The sequence below is a fragment of the Plecotus auritus genome (genome assembly GCF_963455305.1).
Source record: "Plecotus auritus genome assembly, chromosome: 13".
Classification (NCBI taxonomy): Eukaryota; Metazoa; Chordata; class Mammalia; order Chiroptera; family Vespertilionidae; genus Plecotus; species Plecotus auritus.
This window is the reverse complement of record NC_137779.1, coordinates 28,001,299-28,024,047: the sequence shown is the minus strand read 5'-3', so window position 1 is coordinate 28,024,047 and position 22,749 is coordinate 28,001,299. Positions and strand designations below refer to the sequence as shown.

Sequence of the window (22,749 nt, the reverse complement as noted above, 5' to 3'; positions counted from 1 at the left end):
TTCAGAAGTTATCCCGAGAGCTGCAGTGCTGGGCCCAGTGCCGTGGGTGCTTGGGCAGGAGCTGACCTTGCTGGGGCATGGCTCTTCGCCTTGTCCTCTGCCTCCACCTCCATTTCCTTGAGCCCCCAGAACACTCCCCGCCAGTACCACGCACCAGAAAGTCATTCTAACGTCTACACTGCTACCTACCTGCTCCATACCCAGGCATCCTTGCTCTCCAGAACGGCTACTACTGTTTTTATGGGGGCCTGGCAGTTCCCAGCAGTGTTCATAGCACTATTGAAAGGCACATAATAGTTCTTTTTAAGATAATCCTCACCTGAGGATATGCTTATTGATTTTAGGCGAATGGGGAAGGGAGGAGAGAGAAATATCGATGTGAGAGAGAACATCAATTGGTTGCCTCCTGCACGTGCCCCGACTGGAGTTCAAACCCCAGCCTAGGTATGTGCCCTGACTGGGAATCAAACCCGTGTCCTTTTGGTATATGGACGATGCCCCAACCAACTGAGCCACACCAGCCAGGGTAAGAAGCACACAATAGTTCCTGAATGAGTAAGTCCAACACAAGTACTACCAAGAATGGCATAATATTAAATCTGCTTTGGAATTTTACCTAATTCATATTCTCATTCTTTCTCTCTCCTCACCCTCAGGCCCCATGCTGCCAAGCTGACCTTGGGGTGGCAGGCAGGGAGAAAGGCTGCCAGAGAGTCAGAACAAGGTCCTTGCCAGCGGGCGATACACCAACAATGAGAAGGCATTCAGCAGTACGTTATCACACGGCTGTGCTCAGGGCCCTTAAACGACTGCAAACCAAATGAGAGGGCAAGTCAGAACCGCTGGACAGGCCGAGGACCTGTTCTCACCACAGTTAATTCCTCAAAAACACAGCTGCTGCCAGCACCTTCTCCACGGCAGTGGTGAGGGGGTGAGTAAGCCACAATTCACCTCTGCCTAATGGAAAAGGTATTTGCCGCTTCCATCAAAGTAGTCACGGGCATAACTCTACTCTAGGAACACAGCAAACTGGCAATCTGCTTTTAAAAAGCATCAGATGTGAAGTCAGACCGGGGGTGGACTCCTAGCTCTGTCACACACTAGCTATGAAATTGCCAGGCACACAGCAGGCGCACATGGCAGGGATTATTAATGTTACTGCCATGAGCTCAGAGCAGCTCTCTGATGTCAGGTGGGCTGGGGAGGGTTAGAGACTCTGGGCTCTCAAAATGCCGGGACAGAAAACGCCTGAAGCTTGTGCTTTTCACATTGTTCGTTTCTACCCCAACAGACAAGAGGACAGCCCAAAACAGCTTTCAGTCAACTTTTATCTCTATAAAACATGTTGTCAACCAATGATAATTGGCCAAAGAGTATTTTACATTTTGCTTGAAAATATTGTTTCTATTCATCTGACTTTAACTGTCATGTGCTGGTGGCAAACCCAGATTATGAATGATTCATGCATAGACACAATGACTAATTAAGCTTCCAAAAGGGACTATTCATTAAGAACTATAAATGCAAACTTTTACTCATGGGCTTGCAAGTAGGTATCTGCAGGAAGCATCTGCGGAGGGTTTACAACCTCAGCTTCTTCAGTAGACAATCCTGCAGATGGTCCATGAAAAATACATTTGCATCCATAGCTAGTTCTTATTATGAAAACCATGGCGATTGAAGATTCTGTATGTGGTTCCTGAATACTTAGTTTTTTTTTGCTGTTTTGATGAATGCTTATGGGTTTTTTGGTCATGAGCCCTCTGATTCTATTGTTATATTTTAGTGATATTTATCTATTTACCTATTGATCTGGGGACAGGGTAGGAGACTAGCTGGGTTCTCAATCAAAGTATTTTACTGCAAAGGCTCCTGAAATCCCCACTGGCCTGGACCCAGCCCTGGGAGATGACTGTGACAGTCTGTCTTGAGCTCTGACCTAGCTAAGGCACTCTGCCGTTCCACAATTTGTTTTTCTCTATCCATAAAGTAGAATTAATTAAGACTGGCAATGTATTTCATAAGACTGTGGTGTAGACGTGGTAAAGAGACAGGACTGATTATATCTAGAACAACAGATCTGAGCTCTTGCAACCTGGAAAAGGGCAGTATTTGAAGCACAAATTACCTTGGCCTTGACTATCAAAATCCTTCCAAGCAACGGAACTTAAAAACGAATTAAACAGATCCCACCCCTCCTTGGCTCAGGACAGCCATGTGATTCAAGAAGGCAAACACAGAGATAATGGGAGAACAGGCCTCACCTAATCTTAAATTGTTGATCCAAGATTTTATCAGCCGTGAAATGACCCTTAACCACATTTGCCAGTGTATTCTCAGCAAGTGACATCTCAAACAAAAACATTCTAACCTTTGGGGTTGCTTTCTGCATTTTGCTTAGTCTTAAGAGTCTTGCTAAAATATTGCCTGAAAGCTATGGGCACACAGGTTATGAGAGCAAGCAGCAGTAGAACATGTTTGGAACACACGAACACACACACACAACTCCAAATCCAACACCCAAACAGAGATCTCCTTGAACTCTCAAGACGAACACTGAGCCTCTGGCTTTGTCCTCTTTCCCCGTCAAGGATCACATGTATGTGGAAACTAGACAAGCAACTAAAACCGCTACAAAGTGGGTGGTGCGGTATCAAGTTGACAATCTTTTCTTTCTGTCTCCCTAAAAAGGGGGTCAACAGTAGTGGCATGTATTTCCGGGGGGCTACATATCCAAAGTCTTTCCTGAGTCCCAGAATGCCTGGTCCCACAATTTTAGGTGTGTGTGGGTGTGTGCACGGTAGGAGTGGGATCCGGAGGGAATGGCAATGGTTGGGATCATGGCCATGCCTTCATTTATTTTAAATTCCCTTTAATGTCACATAATGTTTTTAATGGGATAGGAAATGAAGTGTGAGTGAACAGCAGAGGATGGTTTTTCTCCCCCTATCTTCCACAAGACAGAGTATCCATTTCCTCCCACCACTTCCCCCGCTTCCAGACTGACACACATCTGCGAACCAGCCAACCAGGCTCCACTAATTGGGCTTTCTATCTAACTGCTCTCTGAGCGGCTGCCGTCACTCTCCCGGGCAGCTAGCTCCGTGCCCCCTCAGCTGAAGGCCCTGCGGGCTGTCACTGTGGGCACTGCCGCATTTTTCTCCTGCACCCGTTATCAATGGCCGTGAGCTGTGACAGCATCTGGGAGACCCTGAGCACCCAGTGTGATAAGCATTTATGTACAAACTAAGGCCTGGTGCATGAAAATTCGTGCACTCGGTGGGGTCCCTCAGCCTGGCCTGCGCCCTCTCGCAGCCTGGGACCCCTCGGGGGATGTTCACCTGCTGGCTTAGGCCTGCTCCCCAGGGGATCAGGCTTAAGCTGGCAGTCAGACATCCCTCTGGCAGCCCAGGAGCCATCAGTCGGACATCCTCAGCACTACTGAAGAGGTGGGAGAGGCTCCCGCCACCGCCACTGCACTCGCAGCCTTCAGCCCTGCTTGTGGCTGAGGGGAGCTCACCCTGTGGGAGTGCACTGACCACCAGGGGGCAGCTCCTGCATTGAGCATCTGCCCCCTGGTGGTCAGTGTGCATCATAGCGACCGGTTGTTCCACTGTTAGGGTCAATATGCATATTACCCTTTTATTATATAGGATGAACAGTAGTGGCGTAGTTACATGAGCTATGGCCAAAGAATTTCCAGGGAGTACCTTCCCTTAACCTAGCCATGCATTTCTGCTAAAGGGGAGTATAAACTGGAACCACCTTTGTGGTGGATAACTTGGCAATGTATCAAAATGGGAAGCACACACTTGACTCAGTAATCCCTTTTCTACGAATTTACCCTTAGGAAATCATCATACTAGTGCAAAAAAACCCCCCACAAAACTCAGGGAGCAGAGAAATGCTGTCCCAGTGCCTTTTCTGATAACAAGGAAACACTGAGCACAACCTATAGTTTAAAAGTATTTAATTAGCCCTGGCCAGGTAGCTCAGTTGGTTAGAGTGCTGTCCCGATATGCCAAGGTTGCAGACCCCCCACTGATACGAAAGTATAAATCTAGATCTAAATGCATCTGCATACAGAAAGTATTACAAGGCAGTGAACTTCAGGGTTAGCAGATTAGAGAATTTTCTCCCTTTTATGTATTTTTCCAGGATGGTGGCACCTTTCTTTTTCTCTGTGTTTTTACAAAACAAAGGTTTTTTTTTCTGAAAAGGCAGGAATGTTCAGGAACACCCTTCTCACGTCTAGCATTTTGACTGAATGGCCTTGAACAATGGCACATCCCTAACTAAAGCCACTTGGCTACTTGGCACCTGGCACACCACGACCCTCACGCCACCACGCAAGTGAGACTCAGCAACTGCCAGTGGGGGAAGGGGTGCGACAGAGCCAGCCTTCCAATTCCAGAGCCCAGAATACCTCGCCCTGACCTTTCCAAGTTTATCTCCAAATCACAGCTCTCACTGGCAGACTGAAATGCAGCAGGTGCCAGGGGGATGTCCCTGCTCCACTTGCCTTGGGTTTAGGTCACACATTCTGACCCGGCCTGGGACCCTCTGCCTGGGGAATGAGTGACATAGTGAGTGACAGCCTCGTCTGCATCAGAGCCTGGAGCTCATGCTTGCAGATCCACAAGCAGGTTAACACCTAAATGGCAACAAAGCATAAGGCTTTCGAATCTGATAATTACAAAGGAAAGTGCTATTATGCCCGTTAGCTACCAAGGAAGCAATTAGTCATCAAGGTGATTGCCCTGGCAGGAAAATTATACTTAACCCGCCTTACTGGTAAGGGTGTATCACATGCAGACTGAACCTTTGTCCACTTTTTCTTGTCAAATGGCTCTGACCTATTGATCCTACTAATCCTCTAATGAAGGACAATCCCCCCAATAAAAAAAAAAAAATGTCAGAATGCCTGTTTTTCTACTGAAAAAGGAATACCCACTTTGAGCTGCTGACCCGTCCATGAGCAATGGCTGCCCTTCTGGGCACCATTAAATGTCCAGCCCGGGCCACCAGAAGCCAGTCCCTTTGCTCAGCTACACCCTTTACCACTGTTTCATTGGCCAATAATTCACACCCATGTTCCCACTCTCCATTCAGGTGAGGACCATGAATAGCCTGTCAATAGTGGAGGGTATAGCACTCCCAGTACAGATACAAACCCTCTTCTGAGGAAGAAAAAAATGGCTGCACCTACACCTGGAAGATAGGGGCCAAGATTTGGATGCAAGTGCACCTGGTGAACACCCTACCCCGTCCCTTCTGTCTCCCTGGATCCAGTGCATTTAAAAAGTATGTGATAGTAAAACAAACTCCATTATTCCATGGAAAGCCTGGAATTCGAAAATGGGGGAACCAAGCCAGCTACAGCAGGCAACCCAGGGAGTCTGAACAGACCATGTTTCTTCAAATGAGATCCACGGGGGGCTGCCATGAGGCCTGAATGGAATGCTTATTAAAAATGGGGGTTGCTGCCCTGGCCGGTGTTGCTTAGTGGTTAGAGTGTTGACCCTCGAACCGCAGGGCTATGGGTGGTCAAAGGCAAGTATCTGGGCTGCAGGTTCCCTCCCCACCCCTGGTCAGGGTGTGTGCGGGAGGCAACCAGTTGATGTGGCTCTCACATCAAAGTTTCTCTCTCTCCCCCTCCTTTCCTCCCTTCCACTCTCTCTGGAAAAGTAATGGAAAAATATCCTAAGGTGAGGATTAACAAAAAAATAATAAAAATGGGGGTTCCCGACCATCAGATCAGAATCTTGGTGATCCGCACCTAAGAATTTTAATGTGCTCACCCCAGGGGACTTCATGCCCACCAAAGTTAGAGAAAAGGCATTGTGTTGTTTAATCTGTGCCAGTCAGTATTTTGCTAACTTAATGGGCTCACAAGAGGCCTCATTATACCTTCTGACAAGCTAAGCAGATGGGGCTTCTCCTTGCGAGGGGTCTGAGAGGTAATAGTGTGCACATGGCTGTGTTTTCCTTTTGTCCTGAGATTATGTACTCGTGTCCCTACCCAGAGAGTAAGGACGATGGAGGTGCCACAGAAGAACTCACCATGGCTCAGTACTTGCAGGCATTTTCCAAGCACTAGGGAGCAACTCCCCCCAACAAGTAAGAAACCCTTCGTTTCAGGAAGCCATTCCTTCAAAAGGGAAGAGAGGAATGTTGAGTGGACCAAGGCGACACCACCATTTCTCTAGGCCACCTGCATCAAGAGCAGCAGGTTTGCCAGGGGCTGTTAACAGAGCCAGAACAACGCCACGCTCCCAGGAGTTTATTTCCACCTTAGGGGGCCACGACCAACAGGAACAGGAGGAAAGCCTTCGAAGTCCTACCTTTCAGAGGACTTTCATTTTAGAGCGGTAGGATGGCAGGCTGCCCAGATGTTCTATAGGATCAGCCCCCAGGGCCGCCAGTCACTCAAGCTTCCCTCACCCCCGCACAAATGTGAGCCTTGGTCGCTCTAAGGACAGAATCTTGGCTGCCTGAGATCATTCCAAGCGCTGGGCTGTGATATCAGAATAGGGCTATGACATCAGTGGTGGGGGGCAGGCCAGCCTGGGGAGCAGGGCAGGAGAGAAGGAACTCTCAGGGGCTGGATTAGCCCCCCTCGAAGGCAGGCCCAAGACAGAGGGGTGGCCAGCTCTGTATTCCATGCTTACAACCCCCAGCACCCCACTGAGAAGCTAACCTGGAGATCTGAAAATGATTCTCAAGTACTGAGAGGCAAATCAGACAACCTGCAGGTGCTTAGACATGAATTCAGGAGCAAAGAGAGCAAATGAGCCATCCTCTAGCGCCCCCATGTGGCAATTGAAGGAATACTCTACTTTCTGACTGGGAAGTTCCAACTTTGGACCAGCCCTGGAGTCAGGAGCAGAGGGCTGGCTGTCGAGTCCTCCCAGGATTCAGTGAAATACAGGGACAGGAAATGCAGGTCACCCTTTTCATCTGAATTTGAGAAACACTATAAATAAACTGTAGTATAAGTATGTCCCGACTATGACATGGGACACATTTATACAGAGACATTATTTGTTGTGTATCTGAAGTTCAAATTGAACTGGGTGACCTGTATTTTTATTTGCTAAATCTGGCAATCACACCCAGGGAGACTTTTTTTCTTAAATGCAGGTGACCCCCATGCTGCTCTCATTCATTCAGATTTACCAGGGCAAGGGAAGCTGGGAACCTGTGTTATTTTTAAGCTGCCATGGTGACTATTATTAATAACGAGGGCTGACTTCTTTTGAGCAATTGCCAAGCCATGTGCTAAGTTCTTTTTATGCATTTCTAGGTTAATCCTCTATGAGGTGGTTCCATCATTAAGCCCATTTTATGGAGAAATGATGCAAAAGACAGCAAGCAATTTGCCCAAGGTCACACAGACAGGGAGGTTTGAACCCAGGCAGGCTGGCTCCCACTGACCTAGAAATCTTTGAATTGGAAGGACGCTAGGAGGTCCGTAATCGAAGCCTCCAATGGACTGACAAGTGGGGAATCTGAGGCCCTGGGAAGGCCTTGCTCGCGCTAACCTCTATGCTACTGGACACAAGGGGCTGAGCCAGGCTGCAGATACAAGCATCTGGCCCAGGCAGGGGGACTGGCTCAGGGAGGGTTTCAGAATGGCCTCTGCTCGAAGGATAAGCAAACTTAAGGGAAAGCAGGGTATGGGAAGGGGCTGGGTGCTAGGGAAGAGGGTTTGCAGGCTAGAGGTTCCGCATGCACTCTGAAGGGTCTCCTCAAGTCCAGGAACAGATTCTTCCAAAGAAAGGGCACAAGCCTCACCCTCACAAACATTTCCATCCTTAGGACTGCCAGCCACCCAACAACGTAAGCATCTCACTGCTGAGAACGCACGGAGCCAAGTGGGAAGGGCGATCACACACCTCGACCTTCCAGGGTTGGTCTGGAGTAGACTGGGTCTCCTGGTCACCCCCATCCCCCAAGCACTTTCAATTCCCACTTTCTCCAGACCCACCACGTTGTACGTACACCCACTGCGCCAAGCACACTACCTGAATGGCTCCTCCTCATGTGGACAGCCTTGGCCTTGGCCAGCTCCAGGGCGGTGATCCACTGCTGCCGCTCCACCTCCGAGCTGGCCTTGAGGTGGTAGGTCTTTGCCCCACTGGTCAGCATAATACCGCAATAATCCTCCCTGTCAAAGTGCGCGGTGGACAGGTTGATGGTGCCACGGCAGGTGTGGGCCATTTCACCCTGATTTCTGTAGGATGCAAGAGAAGGTATGGGTTGAGGCACCCCAACTCAATAGCTCCAGGCTAAAGAAAGCCTCAGGGAAAATCCTCACCATCTCAGACCCTTGAAGCTGGGAGAGGCCCTGGAGTCAGAGCTGGGAGGTGAAGCCTATGGGGACTGATCGCTAAAGGCTTGGTTGAGGGGCTTTCAGTGGGCACAGGGAGGAAGGAGGAGGGCCTGCACTGGTGCCATGTGCAGGGCATGCCTGCTGTGGTCTGAGCCCTCGCAGACACCAAGCAATGGAGATGGGTGACTGCCCAGGGTCCTGCTAGGCAGCGCAGACCTCTAACTCCACAGCAGGCTCTTTCCACTAAAGTCTCAGACCCACAGAGATGAGCAGGGTAGGCGCCTGAGATTCCTGCCAGTACAACTGAGATTACAGACCCAGACCTCCAGGGGTGGGCTCCTCCCACACTAGGCAGGGCTGACTAGTGTAACCAACAGGATACTGTGGGAAGAAAAAAGAGTGTGACTTTGAGGGTAGGTCCCGCGTGCTCTCTCTTGGATCACTCTTTCTGGGAAAAGCCAGCTGCCATGTTGTCAGGACACTCAAGCAGCCCTTTGGAGCGGTCCACCTGTCAACAACCAGCATCACTTTGTTAGGCATGTGAGTGAGCCTCCAGCCCCAGTCAAGCCTTCAGATGAGTGCAACCTTCATGAAACACCCTGAGCCAGAATCACCCCCACTAACCACCCACTCATGAATTCCTGACCCATGGAAATGCTAAGATGTTCACTACTGTTTTAAGCCACTAAATAAAATCACTGTTGTTTTGAGCCTCGAAGTTACGCAGCAATAGATAACTGATAAACCCGGTGCACAAGGACAGCTGATCCTGCGCACTGTGTGAGTGTTTGGCAAGCATCTGATTCCAAAGGAACAAAACTAGCTTCTTGTGAAGCCTCCAGAGCCAGTACTCCAGCTGCATGGTCACATGCAGAGCCAATCCTGAAGAGAGGTGAGCCAGACAGGGGGTCTCCTATATAAAGGTAACAGGTGGGGAACCAAGGGTGAACGAAGGTTCCGCAACCATCCCAGCTAACAGGAGTGCATGTCCAAATGATGTAACACACAAAAGAGTGTCAGAGGATACCAGCCTCGCTCACTGCAGGGGAATCCAGGCAGGTCCATGCTGAGATGACCTGGAATGAAGGCTGCCCTGTTGGACGTCTGCAGCAATGAGAAGGGGTTCTCCTGGGCGGGGGGCGGGGGGGGTGGCAGATGCAGAGATCTGGAGTAGAGAATGAAAGGCATGTGGTTTGCAGAGGGGAAATAGGTAAGCTAGGGAGAAGGATCAGGGCCGGGGGGAGGGGAGAGACAGGGTAACTAAGAGGAGGGGCCTGACTGGGAAGGGCTGAGAATGGTGAACCCAGGGACGCCACACACTGTATTTTAGGAAGATAGCACCTACTGCTGCTTCAAAGGACAACACTATCTGGCAGTTCCCCGTGCAAGCTCAGGAATGCCATCTGCCTTCTTCTGGGTTTAGGCAATGGCCCAGCAATGCAGATCAAATGGTGTGAGTCAAGACTGAGAAATCAGTATTAAATGCACAGGGCTGTGGCTGAGCGTGTGATGAGGTGTCAAGAGGAGGAGAAGCTAAGTGATCAGAACTCTGAGACCTCTTAAAGATGGAAACAGACGCGGGAAAGAGTCGCACTTGAAAGAAGAAAGCATACAGCACCCCGCATGATCCCAAAACTCACTGACAGTTTGCTTCGTGTATACGATTAAGGCCACCTCCCTGTGTGGCGACACCTGCTATGTGATTCACCATCCATCAAGCTGCCAATTTCAATTTTGTTCAGAGTGTTTCCTACCATCTCCTCCTCCCCACATGTCAGTACCTGTAGTTGTCCAGGAAAAAGGCCCATTTCCTCCATTTCCCCTTGGTCTTGGTTTAAGGAACCTCACACCTTTTTCACAGGCCTGTCTTTCTTTATTGACCTAGTTTGCCAACGACATCCCTGAAGACTAACGGAGGATTGAATCCCCAGCCCAGGAACGCGCCCACAGCACTTAGCCTGAACCTGCTGGCCTCTTACTAAATGGCCAGGATGGATGCAGACTTCCCTCCTCCTTCTCCTCCATGCACTGGTTTGGTGATGGTGTGCATGTCTGTCTCCCACACTGCCTTGTACATTGTTGGTACTCAATAAATGGTTCAACCAAAGCTGGTGTATTCTCACAACGTTCCAGACTGCTCATCAGGCCCCCATCTTGGATAACAGACCCACCCTACCAGTAAAGAAGGTGCAAGGATCAGTAGTAGCTGGAGAACTCACACCGGGCATTCCATCCAAGTCACAAGAGTACTTGCAGATGAAGGAGGTCCATGTGGCAAGTGCACCTGTCATATGCAAAAGCCGAGCCACTGAAAGCCTGGGAGAAGGCATAGATCTGAAAAGTAACTCTGAAGCAATAAAGGGCCAACTACATGCCCGCAGAGAAGGCGCTCCGCACGCCAGCAGCAGGCCCTGTAGTGTGTCAGACACCCTGCACGGCTGGCATGTGCTTCCTCTGCCAGGAAACCAGAAGCCACGCTGCTACTCCAAGCCAGGTGTAGCACTCACTCTCCTCGAACCACAGTGAAGGTCAGCCCCTCTCCCTGCCATCGCTGAAGTCTGCAAGGAGGAAGGAGGTCAGACCTGTGCAGAAAACAAGTAACATAGCAGGTCTGAGACTGCTCATCCTTTGAAAGGCCTGTGCCCAAGGCTGGCCCTTGGCTGGAGTCTAGGAGTCTGGATTTGGGGAGCACCCCCGTTCCCTAACTGGTAAGGGTGGCTGTCAGCACCTAAACTGCTAGTACAATATGGTCTATGCCGAACACCCGCTTTCCTTCTGGGAGTCTGAACTTTGGCAACGTGCCAGAGGGCGCCCACGTGACCAGCCCCCAGTGAAAACCCTGGGCACTGAGTCTCTAATGATCATTTCACATGTGTTGTCACAACTTGTTGCCAGAAGAATTAGTGTGTCCTGTGTGACTACACTGCAAAGGACCCCTGAAAGCCAACGCCTGGTTTCCCCACAATTCACCCAGGTCTCACTCCCCTTTGCTAGTTGTGCTTTGCTGTCATAAAGCACAGCTGTGAGCATGACTGGATGGGTGAGTCCTGGAGTCCATGTGGTCATCGCACCTGGGGTTAGTCTTAGAGACTAACAGGACCCCAGCGAGGAGCCTTCACTATGTGCTGCGGGTGGACACCTTGGCACAGGCTCAGTCCTGATGCCGAGTCCAGAAGGCTGTTCGAGTCCTGATACTGCCCATGAGCTCCCATTTCTTCCTCCATTTAACAGGAAAATAAGAAGAGCCTGCACTCCTCACCAAAACTTCAAACTGGAAATCACTCCGACACGCAGACAACCCACAGGTGTGAGGGCCTGTTAGCCGACTGGCTGTCACATAGGGTGGAGGCCTCACCTCTGACCTATGGCCTTCCCACAGGGTCTTGAACATTTAACATGTGCAAGGAAACCACCGGGCACACATGAAACCAGTTTAAAGAGCTATGTGTTTGTGACAAGCCCCTTTAAAAGCTTTACCTGTGCCCCTCATTCCTCCAGCCACTGCTACACTTTACAAAGGGACATCATTCTAGGTATTCACAGACAACATGCACAGACTCTTGCAATCCTATGTAAAACCACAGATACAGGTTATTGCTTCATAGAGGAGACACATTCAAGTCTGTCAACATAAAATATCTAGATAATCTGAGTTTCATATATGTCACTTTTCAGGTTCTCCTGGCTGAAGCCAGCAATGTCCCATTTATCTTCATCTATTCCAGCAAACAAGTTTTGGTCACTGAAAACAAATTAAGAAAAATCTAAGTTGCACTAACATACTTGGCTTTCTGACATCCCATAGAACCACAGGTAACCCTCTTTCATTCACCCACTCATCCATTCAGATTAAACAAGCTACTGAGGGCTCATCAGTGGCCAAGTACCAGGCTCTCTGCGGAATACAAAGATGCCACCAAACTTGGCCATGGTGTCCCTTTAACATGAAGCTGACTGCAGAGATGCCCACATAAGCTCCCTGTAAACTCCCAATGATCACTCAGGAGCCACTGTGGGTATTTCAAATGAGAGAAATCCAAGCTAAGGAGCTAAGGCAGGGCATGGAACGTTGAAAGAGAACGTTCCATGGGGAAGACGAGGCAACTCCAGGCACCACGTGGGGGATGCACTGTCCAGGGCAGAAGCTGGAAGCTGGGACACCAGTTAAGCACATGGCAGACCTGAATTACGGATGTGGCATGAGGAATGGAGAAGAGAGACCAGAGGAGAGAGATGGGCAGGGCGTGGCCATTCCATCTGATGTGGGATGAGGGAGGGAGGCGGCAGCAAGCATGACTCAGAGGTTTGCAGCTATTCATAGAAAGAGAGGAGTTAGGAGGAGGAGCAAGTTTTGTGGGAAAATTAGTTTGTGTCACGAGGCCTCGCTAAGAACATGGCTGTGCATTGTGCTCACGCTGCTAGTCCACTTGTGCTCTCTTTGCAACGCCCTGTGCTGTAAGCTAAGAAAATATACTTCAAACAAATGTTTACGTTATCCATCTGTGTGCTCCTTTTCAGCTTCCTGATGGTCTCACAGGGTAAAACACTGAAAGGTGTTTCAAATTAAAGCAGAATCCAATCTGGGAAGGCCACTCTCTAGGGTGGAGACCCCAATAGCTTCATCGTTGGACTTGCACTTCCTAACTTCACGTTTCCAGGGACACTATGCAACTGGAGAGTCTTTTCCATCTCCTTGCTTCGAGGATTACCTAAGCCGGCACTGAAAACACTATTTCCTGGCGCACAGTCTTTGAGAGCAGGTCTCACTAGAGGAATGAGTACATCATCCCTCCTAGAGGCACAGATGTCTTGCTGTGCCATCTTCTGTTACCTGGCCAACACCCCAAAAAGGGTCCAGGCCACCAAATGTCCAGTGGTCTTCCTTAGCCAGAGGACTTCCAAAATGTACTTTCACTTGGCCCTTAGTAGACACTTTCTTACAGATACTAATTTCTTTGAGACCTTCCTTGCTATCTGGCTTAGCCATTCCTACCCCTAGATCAGTCTGAACAATAAGTTAAAACAAATTTTTCTGTTTGAAATTGTTTCCTGGTAAACAAATGTCATTTATAATAATCAACAAATAGGCAACTGGTAAACAACAAAACAGAATTTTGCCTAACTGAATCAATGGTGTCATTAATACGGATAAAGCTTATGTTTGGCACACTCTCTCCCTAATGACTTGCTGAAGCCAATACTTTTGAAATTTTCACATCATTTATTATTTTCCCCCCTAATTTTATGTAATTACATGTTCCCTATAAGAACTGGGGATCAATTTTTTATGGAAACTACCGACCAAAGTAAAGGAAAGCAAACTGGAGCACAAAACCATATTCTCCTTGTTGGTATCCAAATAGACATGCTTAAAAATGTCAAGCAATGGAGGAAGTTTGTGTTTATTTATGTTCATCTCCTGTGTTTATTTATGTTCCCACCACATTGCTGAGAAGAAGTAAAAACCTGCTAACAATTATCCATGCTTCCCAGAAATTCTTTCTATATGTGACAATATTTAAAAAAATAACCTTTTTTTCCTGATAATATAGACGTTACTAAGCCCAGCTGTTTAGCATCAGAATAAGCTTAAGTGATCAACTGTGCTTCTCAAGCAAAATCCAGGGCAGAAGTACCCGAGGAAGCCACACAGTGGAGAAAGTCTAATCCAAACCCCCAATTATTTTCTATTAAGAGAAAAAGAATGCAAATTGAAATGCAGGTCAAGACTGTCAGACGCCACAGTAAACCCATTTGATTGGCCAAGCATTGGTTGACACCATCAAGTTTTGCAAAGGATATAGACCCACCAGACCTCTTATTAATTGCAGGTGGGAGCGTAAATTGGTACAAGTACTTTGGAAAAGTTTGGCATTAGGTAAGGCGAACGTTCACATTGTCTACATCCCAGTGATTTCGCCCAAGAGAAATCCCTGCACATGTCCAAGAAATTTCGTAGTCACCCATCAAGAGGAAAATGCGTAAATAAGAAGTGGTACACTCACATTCTGGACTGTTATAAACAAGTGCCCAAAATCATATGCTGTAAAATACCCTTTACAAAATAAAGTTAAAGATGGTTGAAATAAGACTAAATAAAAAAGGAAAGAAAGGAAGTAGTAAGATTTGGGAAGGTGGTTATACTGGAGGGGAGCGGGCTGGTGGATGGGATGGGGAGGGAGCACAAGAAAAATATACTCACATTTTCTCCAAACATCAGGCTTCATTTAGTTGTGTTTTTTTTTGTTTGTTTGTTTGTTTTTTAATTAGAGAGTGGTCTTTCCAACAGGGAAAAGGATCTGTCTTTGCTCAGAACAGCCGACTGGCACCAATATACCACATGAGAAGGGCACATTAGAAACACATGTCAGCTTTCTCCTTTGCCAGGAATTAAAGAGTGACCTCCATTTTGGAGTGGGAACCATCACTTAAGGTCAGCGGAGTTCCCCAATTCTCAGGGGCACCACAGACTCAACCATCCTCTAGAAACTGCGTTCCCCAAAGGCTAGGAAAGACCATGGAAGCTCTGAGGTAGGGGACCTGAGGAATACCACCTGCCCGAGGGAAATGGTCAACAGCAAGGCAGGGCCCTCCTGTTGGCAATGACAAGGGAGCAGTGCTTCTGACTGTGGTCAGGAGCAGCATCACCTGGGAACTGTTAGAAACGCCAAAACTTGGGCCCCGCCTAGATCCACTGCGTCAGAAACTGCAGGGTGGGGGTGGGGGTGGGGGTGAGGGTGGGGGTGGGGGTGGGGGTGGGGGTGGGGGGAGACAGGACACACAGGACTTTTTGTTCCAACAAACCCTTCAGGGAAATCTGATGCTCACTCAATGGTATATGGAGTGATCTGAGATCTCAAAATTGAAACCAGCCATCGCCAGGGAACATGCCGAGGCAGCAGCCAGTAAGAAAGGAGAGAAAGCCTCAGTGCCTTTCTCTTTCCAACCATTTCGGTGGCAGACAGGTGAGCCCCACCACCACGGAACACCTGTGAATCCCACGCTGCTTCCGGAGGAGAAAGACCACAGCAGGCTGCTTCCGGAGTCCCCATGGGATGCCCACATGGGCTCCGGAAGGGCAGGAGCTGTGTCTCATGCGTCTGTGAGTCTGCTGTGCCCGGCCCATGGTCTGGGAACTAGCAGGCATCAGGAAAGGTGGCAAATAGGGTGGCCACCTGAGGAGGGTCCCAAGGACTGGACTGAACAAGGTTACTGTCCCTCTCATTCCCTAATACAACGATCTTAGCTCCTGAATGTAGGACTTTGGGGGGCTGACTCTGACTAGCTGTCCCAGGTCCCACAACTACCAAGACCAGAAGGGCCCTGAGGCCTAGATCACTCCCTCACTTCATCTCCCTGCTCATACCCTAAACCCACTTGGCTTGCCAGAGGTCATGTCCACAGGGGGCTCCCCTGCCAGAGGTCAGGGCCCCCAATCCTGGGAGGTTAGCTAAAGGCATCATTTCTGTTAGAGTGCATGTTCCCAGATATTCCCAGGCTAGGAGTGGTGCCCTCCAACCGCGATGCCTCCGTCACCATGACCACGGCATCACCATTCTGCAAACACGGATGCCCTTGGTAGCCTGTCTTACCTGTAGTACGACAGAAGGCCGTTGCTGAGCACGAACCAGCGACGCTGGTAGCCCTTCAGGTAGTTGGTCCACTTGAGGAGCCAGCCCTTGAAGCTGTCCAGCGGCAAGACCTTCGGGGCGGTGGAGGTAGTGCCAGTCCCTGCCATTGGGACCCCATAAGACACCCTCTGCTGTCCTGGTCGCGGAAGAGCTGGGGGCTTTGACACGGGCTGCGACCCTGACTCGGGTCTGGTAAAGGGCCTGCTCCCCACCACTGGCGCCTGCGGCCTTCCAGATGAGGCCTTGGTGAGGTGTCCTTCCCCTACACTTGAGCCAAACTCTTGCCGGGGCCCTGACTCCGGCCCCAACCCCGGCAGCAGTTCCGATTCCGGTTTGTACCTTGGCCTCGGCGAAGGCATCTTCTGGGGCTCGGGCGTCTTCTGGGGCTCAGGCGTCTTCTGGGGCTCAGGCTGCGATCTTGGCACTGGCTCCCAACCTGGCCCCGGCACCTGTTCTGGCACCCTCTTCCACTCGGGCGCCGGCACGGGCTTCGGCTGGGGCTGAGGCTGAGGCTCCCGTCTGGAGTCGGGCGTGGAAGCGCTCATGCTCGGTGCCGCCGTGTGGCAGGACAGGCAGGGAACAACGGTGGACAGCGACGACAGCCGGCGGAAGCGGCCGTAGCAGCCGCCGCCTCGGCACAGAGCGGCCGCTTTCCCCATAGAGCCGGCGACCCGAGCGCGGAGCGCGGCGGCTGAGCGAGGAGGGGGCGCGGGCAGGAGAGGCGGAGGCCGGGGCGGGGCGGGGCGGAGACTTCGCGGGCGCGCGGCGCAGGCGGTGGCGTGCGCGGGGGCCCTCCGCGGTCCGTGCAACCCCACGCAGCCTGACCGGCTGGCTGTGGTCCTATTCGCGTTCAGCGAACGGACGTGGACCCCGGTCCGTCTCTGGCGTCGCCAGCGCCCTGCTTAGGGTTTGGCACTTGGAAGGCGTCCTGGAAACACCTGTGGGGCGAGAGCTTGGTGGGCGGGCGACGGGGAGGCACCGTGAGCTCCCGGCCACCATCCCAGCCTGCACCCCAACCCGTGCCAGGTTCTGGGGTAACAGCGATGAATGCGGAGCCCTCTGGCTGTCTGTCCCAGATGCGTTCGCTCCCGAAACCCAGGGGTGAGGGATAGGCAGGGAGCAGGTGCCGCGCCCAGAAACTAGTAAGTGCGCCCGAAGCACAAATGGCCAGCTGACGCTGAAAGCTGAGGACGCCTCCCACCTCATGACACCCATTACCTGTCGGTGGGTCCTTCCCGCGTCGACCAGGCTCAGTGACCCAAAGCCACCGCTGCCCTCGCCTCCTGGCCAGCTGGCCTCTGGCTCATGCCAGGGCACTCCACGTGGCGACATAGCTCCGGCTCTCTGTAAAGGAAGACAGAAAGTTTTGTCTGAAAGCGGATTCTTAACTTGGACCTCCTAGACATCCCTGGGTCGGCTGACGGTCCGCGAGGCCTCTGCAGTAGTCTGTGGAGTTTTCTGTGCCTGTGCATTTTTTCTGGAAATAAGGTCCATAGTTTTCATGGCTTTTCCAAAGGAGTCTGTGATCCTAGAAAGGTTAAACATCCCTGATTTTAAGGGACCTATCCTAAAGGGAAAGGTCAATGGTTACCACAAATAATCAGAAATACCAGTTGAAAGGTTGGATATCCCGCTTCCACCCAGTCCCTTCCAACTCTAGACCTGTGGGCAGGAAGGCTCCCCTCTGCTCATCGCACCTGACTTACCTTCCCCTTCCTCGGGGCTTATTCTTGATCTTTGCTCCTGATAAGACTGTCTGTGCAGGTGTAGCAGCCAGTTAGCCAGGCATGAGCAGAACAGGAAGGATGGGCCAGGTGCAGAGGGTCTCGGGTGCCTAAGGGGCTTAACTACAAGCCCTGGCAGGACACTCCCTTTAAGCAGTAACCCCTGAAGATGGCATCTAGGCCTCAGCTGTGTTGCGGCCCCAAGCCCAGGAAAACAGCAAAACCAGGCAGAGCCTGCCCTGGTGACATCAGCACCAGCTGCAATGACTAATGACCCTTCCCCAGCAGGACCAATCAGTGGAGACCATGACCCTGAGGAGAGACACCGGAGGAAAGCTGATGAATATTCTCCTGAGACCCTCCAGAGACCTCAGATAGAAAGAGCACTCGGCCTGCTATGTTTGTGGTAGATGTGTTTGCAACCCCCAAGGAGGGAAGCCAAGTGGCAAACGAATGTTAATGATATGTTTTGACTCCTGCAATAAAAGCATGACAGGTCTAAGTAACCTGCCAGAGTGGGTGAAGAAGGCGTCACAGAAAGGACATGGTTTGCACGGAGTTGGGAGGTCAGGGTGTGGAAGGGCATTCAAGGCAAAGGCACCTGCACATGCGAAGTCCCAACTCAGGAGAGAACACCTTGCCTGGGAAATGACAGGGCTCAGCACACCATGAGGAATGAATGCCATTTAGCCTCAGAGTATGGACCTCCTGGGCACGAAGGAGATTTTTCACTTTTATTTTACTTTATTGATTTTTTTTTTTTTTAACACAGAGGAAGGGAGAGGGATAGAGAGTTAGAAACATCAATGAGAGAGAAACATTGATCAGCTGCCTCCTGCACACCCCCTACTGGGGATGTGCCTGCAACCAAGGTACGTGCCCTTGACGGGAATCAAACCTGGGACCCTTCAGTCTGCAGGCCGACGCTCTTATCCACTGAGCCAAACCAGTTAGGGCATACTTAAAAAAAATTTTTTTATCCTCTCCTGAAGATATTTTTCCATTGATTTTTAGAGAGAGTGGGAGAGAGAGGGAAAGGCAAGAGAGAAATACCAACGTGAGAGAAACACATCGATTGGTTGCCTCCTGCACGTGCCCCAACCAGGGCCGGGCCAGGGAGGAGAATGCAACAGAGGTACATGCCCTTGACCAGAATTGAAACCGGGACCCTTCAGTCCGCAGGCCAACCGTCTATCCACTGAGCCAAGCTGGCTAGGGCAATTTTTCACTCTTAAACTGTCAAGTGCGATCCCTTGGAGAACTAGCTCTCAGGCTGACCCTGAGGACCTTAGGAGCAGGAAAGGTGGAGTGACAAGAAGTGAGGTCCCTTGTGGGCTGGACGGTTCTGGGATAGCTGCACCAACCTGTGCTGCAGAGCCGGCCCCAACCATTCCTTCTGCCTGAGGTCAGCCCTGTGAGATGGCAGGAACCCTGTCCCCATATGCCTGAGCCCAAGGTCACATTGCCAACAACTGGATAAGAACGCAGTCCTTCTAGCTCCCATTGGTCTTCATTCAAAATCCAGACAGATTCTCCTATAAGCTGTTAGCCAGCCATAGACACTAAGGTATGTGCTGGTTTGTCTCATTTTACCCAGGAAAGGAGATACATGAGCTAAGAGGGAGATAGGCAGCATGTAGCTAAGAGCACAAGTTTGGAAGGAAGGCTTCTGTTCACATCCCAGGTGGGCTGCTTTCTGCAACCCAATTGATAGACCTAGAGGGCTCTCACCCTGCAGGGAGGTGTTGCAATAGTGCCCTCTTGTGGACATTCTGAAAATGAGTTGGTGTAGGTTTCACCTGCTATTACTAGTACACTATTAGATCTATATTACCTCTGGTCGCTTTGAGAATATCTGGCTGGAAGCTCTGTGTGGGGCAGACTCTAACTACCAGAATCAGGAGGGCTCTATTCTGTGTTGCCAACATCCACACTGCAAGTCCTAGATGACCTTAGATATTCAGTTCAGTCACATTAGAGAAGAGCCTTACTGTTTTCTGTCTGGGGAAAATGTTACCTATACTTTGCAAACTCGGAGTGTAGAGAGGTAGGGCAGTGGGTTGGAGCAGTTATCTCCGTTCCCTGCCCCAGGTGGTGTGGGTCTCTGTTTATTATATACTGGCAGATACAAAAGAATATCATAAAATATGTGTAGGACATACAAATAACAATACAAAACATCCATAGACTCATTAACCCATTTCAGTTGCCTGTTCTCCCTCCTACCCTCTCCCATAATCTGTTGACTTTGAGCCCAAAGTCTCCTTGGGTTCTTTCAAGCCAAGTGACTCCCACCTCCTCTTTATTTTATTTTTTAATCCTCCCCCGAGAATACTTGTCCATTGATTTTTAGGGAGACTGGAAGAGAGAGGCAGAGACAGAGAGAAACATCAATGTGAGAGAAACACACTGATTGGTTGCCTCCTGCATAAGCCCCAACTAGGGCCTGGGCCAGGGAGAAGCCTGCAACCGAGGCACATGTCTTTGACCGGAATCAAACCCAGGACCCTTTGGTCCACAGGCCGATGCTCTATCCACTGAGCACACCGGCTAGGGCCCCACCTCTTCTTTAGTTGACTAAGAAAGTGTTCTCAGCTGTTTCTCCCACCTGCGATCTCCTCTTTCCGTATTTCCAAGCACTTACTGAAATTGCTTTTTTTTATAAGTGATCCTTTTTAAAAAATTGAAACACCCCAACATGACCTTCCCAGTCCTCTTAACTGTTCTTTCTCTCCTCAGCATTTGTCACCTTCTAAGTGATTTATCTGATTTATGTCTGTCTCCTCCTGTTAGAATGTAAGCTCCAGGATGGCAGGGATTTCTGTTCAACTTCTCTCACTGCTCTATCACCAGGGCCTGGAAGAAGACTTGGCCTATGGTATGAATTCAATGAATATTTGTTCAGCAAAGCCTTCTTTCTAGTTCTCCTTGCTGATGAGTACTTTTTGCATGTTCTATACTTTTATTTCAGTGAGGTCTCAAGAAAAATGGGAGGCACACATGGCTGCTGATCAGACATTCTGAGCAGGAAGTTTCAGTCAGTGGTTCATAATGTGTGAGGGATCATGAACCCCTTTAATATTATTACGAAACTTAGAGAACATACAAATCAACCCTTACACCTACACTTTATGTACAATCTATGAAGACCTTAAATTTCACCTGAAGGACCTGTGCTCTTAGAACGTTTCTGCGGTGGCCCCAGATAAGTGGAAGAGGGATTTCTCCTTTCATTATATACTCTGTATACTTCCATTTTTTATATAGTGCATGTATTACAATTTCCAAGTTTTAGAAACTAGTTAAATATTTTAAAGGCACCTATGTTCTTACACCTTGAGGAGATCGCAAACTCAAGTCTTTAGGGATGGGGCAGGGGGGATGTGAGTGCACGTGGCTTAGGACAACAGGCAGTGATGGGGGCTGTGGCTTGCAGACCTCACCCAAAGTGCTTAAATTCAACAGCATGAAAAACATGGCATTGATCCAACTCAACACCCCTGCTGTCAACCCAGGACTGTCAGTGAGCAACCTCCGTTTAGAAACCTTTCTGGGGAGCCAGTGATTCCTTAGTGATGGAGTATGCAGTATGCAGAATTTATAAGGCTACAGAAGGAGAAAACAGAAAACCACTTGGAAATGATCTGGGAGCTCCCGAGACTATGGACGTACAGGATGTAAATTTCACAAAGAAAGGAGTAGTAAGCCTCCCCTTTGCCAACTTGTTCAGCCCCTGCTTGGCGGGAGCTCCTGGTCCAAGAAGAGAACTAAGGCAGGTGTGCATGTTGCCCAGGCTCTTATTCTGGGGCTCGCTCTCCTACACCAGGCCACTTCTTGTACAGCCCAACCATTGCAATTGCCACTACAGCCCACTTCAGTTACCCCCAGGAGGTCCCAGTTCCTGGTGAGCACTGTTAGCTCACAGAGTTCTCAGAACCAGCCTATGAGGCAGGTGCTGCAATTAGTCCTGGCTTTCAAACGAGGAAGCAGACGCAGGGAGAGGGCGGGCGAAAGGACTTCTCTTGAGGGAGACCGGCGGAATGGCCAGGCAGCAATGCTGGGAGGGTGGAATGAGGATAAGGACAGGTACGGAGGACTTCCTAACGCCACCGAGAGGACTGAGGTCCTTACCTAGCAGCTGTGGCAATGTAGAATGACCACTCCACAGCGTTCAGGAACCTGCTTCTGGCTCTCTGCCACTAACGTGCTGTGTGACCATGGGTAAGTCAGGTTACCTCTCTGGGCCTCTGTTTCCTCATCTGTAAAATGAGGAGACTTGGTTAACTTGAAAAATATGTATCAGGCTCTTACTCTGTGCACTGTGCCAACGCTATAATGGAGAAAGGAATACGACAGTCGTTTATTCAAAAAACGGTGACTACCCCGTTTACTAGGCACTGTGGTTACGGAGATGAACGAGCCAGCATCCCTTCTATTAAGACCTCCACACTGTGGTCAGGGAAACAGGGAACCAACAAGAAATGGCCAACAACATGCTTGGTGCAGGGGTGGGCACAGGTAGGCAGCCTTTTCTACGGGGACCACGTGGGGGTCGTGTCACAGGCCTGGATTGGATATTGGAGGGTCTCTGGTCCCTGCTCTCAAAGACTGTACAGTCTAATCAGGAGTTTGGGACAAGCGCCCACATGGCTACTACGTAAGGCAGAGTGAAGCCACCACAGGTCATCCAGAGGGGAGGGAAGCCCATGCGGTTTAGGCAGGGTAGAGTAAGGGGCGGGCAGGAGGCAAAGAGAAGCTTTGCAGGGGAACTAGCATTGAGAGAAGCTGGAGGAGGAAGTTCCCCTCCCCCCCCACCCCCCGAGAGCCCTGGCGGGGGGGCAGGGGAGGAGGCTGAAGAGGCATTCTAGATAAGGGACCTGGGCAAGTAAAGGCACAATGTGGGGGATGATCGGGGTGCAGTTGGGACAGTAGGCAGGCCAGTGAGTGTGGACTGGCCAGGTTGGAAGCCAAGTGGAGCCGTCATGATGAGAGCCATTGGGAACGAGGGGCCTGGGCCAGGCTGACCATTCTCATGCCAGTTCTTGGAGGCAGGCTCCCT

The 22,749-nt window shown here is 50.2% G+C and overlaps 1 protein-coding gene across 2 annotated transcripts in view; it reads right to left on the bottom strand.

Moving 5' to 3' along the window:
• The window catches only part of OSBP2 (oxysterol binding protein 2), a 56,313-nt gene extending 39,497 nt beyond the window's left edge, over nucleotides 1-16,816 (bottom strand). Inside the window, exons 1-2 of one of the 2 annotated variants that reach the window (XM_080649663.1) lie at nucleotides 15,928-16,816; nucleotides 8,028-8,236 (exon numbers count right to left, since the gene is read on the bottom strand). In XM_080649663.1, coding sequence (XP_080505789.1) covers nucleotides 8,028-8,236; nucleotides 15,928-16,625 — 907 coding nt within the window. In that variant the 5' untranslated portion in view covers nucleotides 16,626-16,816. The remainder of the gene's footprint in view (nucleotides 1-8,027; nucleotides 8,237-15,927) is intronic. The other variant, XM_080649662.1, reaches the window with a different exon arrangement.
• Between the last annotated feature and the right edge of the window lie 5,933 nt (nucleotides 16,817-22,749).